Raw genomic sequence first — 3,968 nt, 5'->3', positions numbered from 1 at the left:
AAAACATATATCTAGTAAATGCTAGGGCATTCACGAAGGTACAAGATACTTCTAGAAAATAGGTGGCGTGCCAATAGTCACGTGATCTCGCTGACGCAACAATATAATAATACTCTTTTACGTTATATGATAATACTCTGTTACGTTTTGTGATGATACTCTGTTACATTATATGATAACACTCTGTTACGTTTTGTGATGATACTCTGTTACGTTATATGATAATACTCTGTTATGTATAGTGACAATACTCTGTTTTATATTCTATGATCACTATTTTACCCTAGTTATCAATCTTATCCAAAGTAAAGCAGCATTTTCTTTTTACGACTGTTATAAGAACTGTGTTTTTGTTTAATTAAAAACTTCTTTTATGGCTTACGGCTACTCATTTAGATACAAAGTTTTATTTATATTTTGTAACCTCTTCCACACGATAAATTAAATGCTTATAACGAGCTTCAGATTGACAGTTTACTCGAAGGAATGCTTATTAACATATGGCGACAACTTAGAGATCCAGCAAGCAAAACAGAAACGTGATGTGTATAAAAGAGGGCCTAAATAAGCATGTTATATTTTACCTCCATAAAAATGTATTTTAAAAGTGGTGTGTGAGCCATTACTTAAGGTTAATAATTTATATGACAGTGAAGTGTGTATTTACATTTTATCCGCACTTTTATCAGTGTGTGTGTGTATGTGTGTAATATTTTCACGATGATAATAATAATTAATATCCCAATACATTTTTTGGCGAAGTTTGTTAACGTTTTTACTGTAATTAATCACGATACTAGTTCAATGATATTATCAACTCTCGATAATATATTAACTGACTCACTTTCATAGTAAGTCACGTCAACAGAAAACTATCTACCGTAGCAAAGAAGCGTCAAACGTCCCCAGAAACTATCGAACGTCCCTGACGCAACCCCTGCTGTTGATCTAAGAAAGTTTCATATTCCCGCGGAGACCAAAATCATGAACTCTGTAAGTAGTAACAAGTAGAAATAAGATGGTAGAGTAAGAAGCGCGTTTTAGACAATCCGATGACGTTCGGGTCATCTTATTACTGGACTCCAAGGAACCACTGACAATGACTTGGGTCATTAATTCGGGACGTGATTTCCTTGACGAAAGTTAGAACTATTTGACTCTGAAACATTACGGCTAAGTAGCTTTATGCCAGAAGTATGTGTAAAAAAATAGTCAAATTACCTGCCAAAGCTAGAACAATGATAATGTATTGTATGTCAGAGCTCACATTTATCTCGTGTTGTCCTCTACGGAACAGACCCGACAGGGTGCGAAATACTAACTTAGCGGACGAAGAGATAATAATTCTTAGTTACTCTTCTTTATGATATTACATGTCAACAAGACCATTTAGATAATTCTAGTGATAAAAGGGCAAAGGTCAAAGGTGAGATTTTGTGTCACTTATAACAAACAACCGTGAACGTCTCGAAAGGAAGATTAAATCTTCATAAAGTTATATTTCTACAACACAGATGTATTTAAAAAAACAGTGTTTAATGGTGCACAATAAATATTTAAAAATGAGACTACAATAAAAATACAATAGATTATTAAGTAAAGCAAAATTTGTTATTTTATTTTGAAACTGGGGACATTTTTTAGATATTTATTGTATACTATTAAATGTTGGTTTTTACTCTGATGTATCTGTGTTACTGAAAACTTACATAAGTGTCGTCTTAATCTTAATAAGTTATATTTCTGTATATTTTCTTTCTTGTCCGAGAATATCGACTGAAAGAAGAGTAACACTAGTGAAACAGATTTTTTCCTAAATACTCCAAGAAACTTACAGTAGACCTGTAGCAAAATTCTTTGGCTTACAGAAGGTGGCACACCATTCATTGCTATACACAGATAAGCACCTGTATGGTTCCTGGTGACTCGGATCAGATTCAAACTCTCGCTGACTTGATTAGGATCTAGAGAAAATATTACAGATCCATTATCCATCAGATTTTAATAACCTATGCAGATAGAAAACATACGTTTCAATTGTTTTGTGTTATTTAAACTGTGACTATGAATTATAAATAATAAATATTAAAATATTGTTCCCGATGATGACGTAAGCTTGTCAAAACATTCTACATTTGCTAATAAAGTTTCTTTCATTACTCATTCAAGCCGTCTCCAAACTTTAAATATTAGGATTCTTTAAACTAGAAACCAATCATTGTAATAATTTGAGTTTGGGCTGAACAAAATATAATAATGAGGTTTGTTTTATAGTAAAGCCACATTGGGTTATCTTCTGGGCCCCATGCGGAGAATCGAACCCCTGACTTTAGCGTTGCAAGTCCGTAGACTTATCGCTGTCCCACCGAGAAACAACAATGAAGACAGCCTTTTGCTAAAAATGAAACTGGTTGTACAACAGAGCACAGGTTATATGTAACAGCCGGACGTCCGTGGCAACAATATGCATTTCTTCCTCTTACATCCGTGGCAACAATGTGCATTTCTTCATCTTACATGCGTGACAACAATGTGCATTTCTTCCTCTTACATCCGTGACAACAATGTGCATTTCTTCCTCTTACATCCGTGGCAACAATGTGCATTTCTTCCTCTTACATCCGTGGCAACAATGTGCATTTCTTCATCTTACATGCGTGACAACAATGTGCATTTCTTCCTCTTACATCCATGGAAACAATGTGCATTTCTTTTTCTTACATCCATGACAACAATGTGCATTTCTTCCTCTTTTTCCTATCTTTAGATATATGACTCATTTTGCACGTACAAAAATTATATCTCATTATAACGTTTTTATTCCCATGACTTGCTGAAGATAGTTTTTTTTATCTTTATCCCGTACAACTGTTTTAACTATTTTTATATTTTCAACTATCACAGTGTCTTGTGGAGTCTGTATATCTTACAACATTGTTCTCAATGTTGTTCATATATACATACTAGATGAACAAACCAGAAAAATAAATATCTGGAAGATTATGAATTCAGATAACTGGGCGGCTTTTCTCTTCAGCGTCTGAAGAGCAGCAAACTTAAGAAGAGAAATAAGGTTTAAAGGATTTGTTACTCGTTGCAACTAATTACTTTTCGGTTTTAACGAGTACGATCATTAGAAGATCATATAGTCTATAATGATAACACAAGTCTTAATACAAGCATATGTACGGACTGTGCACGCCATCAAGGAATTATTTTAAAAGTCTGTACTTCTCTACTAAGTATTGTCAGTGTTGTTTACACTTAACATTACAACACAGAGTGCCATTCACTATTATTAAAACCATACAAGAAGCACTTCATAGTCTCTGAAATTGTCACTTGACACGAACAAGGATCTGATTTCAGAGAGGAGTCAAATGTAGGCGCATTCACTAAGATCTCCTAACATACGAACGATGTTCATGTACAAATTCCTACCTAAAGCTAGGAATTTAATTATTGGACAGTTTTCAAAGGATTTGTACCAATAGAAGAATTTCAACTTGCATTTCCTCCAATATGGTAATTATAAATAAATTCATATCTTTAGATACGTATAAGATATATATAGTTATTAATCATTGGCTACGTATGATACATATATTGATATTAATCTTTAGATTCAAATAATAAATATATAGATATAATCATTAGATACATATAAGATATATATAGATATAATCATTAGATATCTAAGAAATATAAACAAATATTAATCTTTAGATACATATAAGATATAAACAGATATTTATCGCTCGATACATATGAAATATAAACAGATATTAATTTTTAGTTAGAAATAAAATATGCAGATATTAATATTTCGATACGTATAAAATATATATTATATTGGGTGAAACAACTGTGTTAACTACACATTCACAACAGATATAGCGGCTTCTATTGGGTGAAGCAACTGTGTTAACTACACATTCACAACAGATATAGCGGCTTCTATTGGGCCA

The 3,968-nt window shown here is 32.7% G+C and overlaps 1 protein-coding gene across 1 annotated transcript in view; it reads right to left on the bottom strand.

Moving 5' to 3' along the window:
- Nucleotides 1–1,835: 1,835 nt before the first annotated feature.
- LOC106465810 (limbic system-associated membrane protein-like) overlaps nt 1,836–3,968 on the bottom strand; it is a gene marked incomplete at its 3' end in the record, with an annotated part of 49,550 nt that continues 47,417 nt past the window's right edge. Inside the window, exon 5 of the mRNA XM_022393756.1 lies at nt 1,836–1,964. Within this exon, the coding sequence (XP_022249464.1) occupies nt 1,836–1,964 (129 nt within the window). The remainder of the gene's footprint in view (nt 1,965–3,968) is intronic.

This window comes from Limulus polyphemus, unplaced genomic scaffold, assembly GCF_000517525.1.
Source record: "Limulus polyphemus unplaced genomic scaffold, Limulus_polyphemus-2.1.2 Scaffold2058, whole genome shotgun sequence".
Taxonomy (NCBI): domain Eukaryota; kingdom Metazoa; phylum Arthropoda; class Merostomata; order Xiphosura; family Limulidae; genus Limulus; species Limulus polyphemus.
This window is presented reverse-complemented; position numbering and strand designations above follow the sequence as displayed.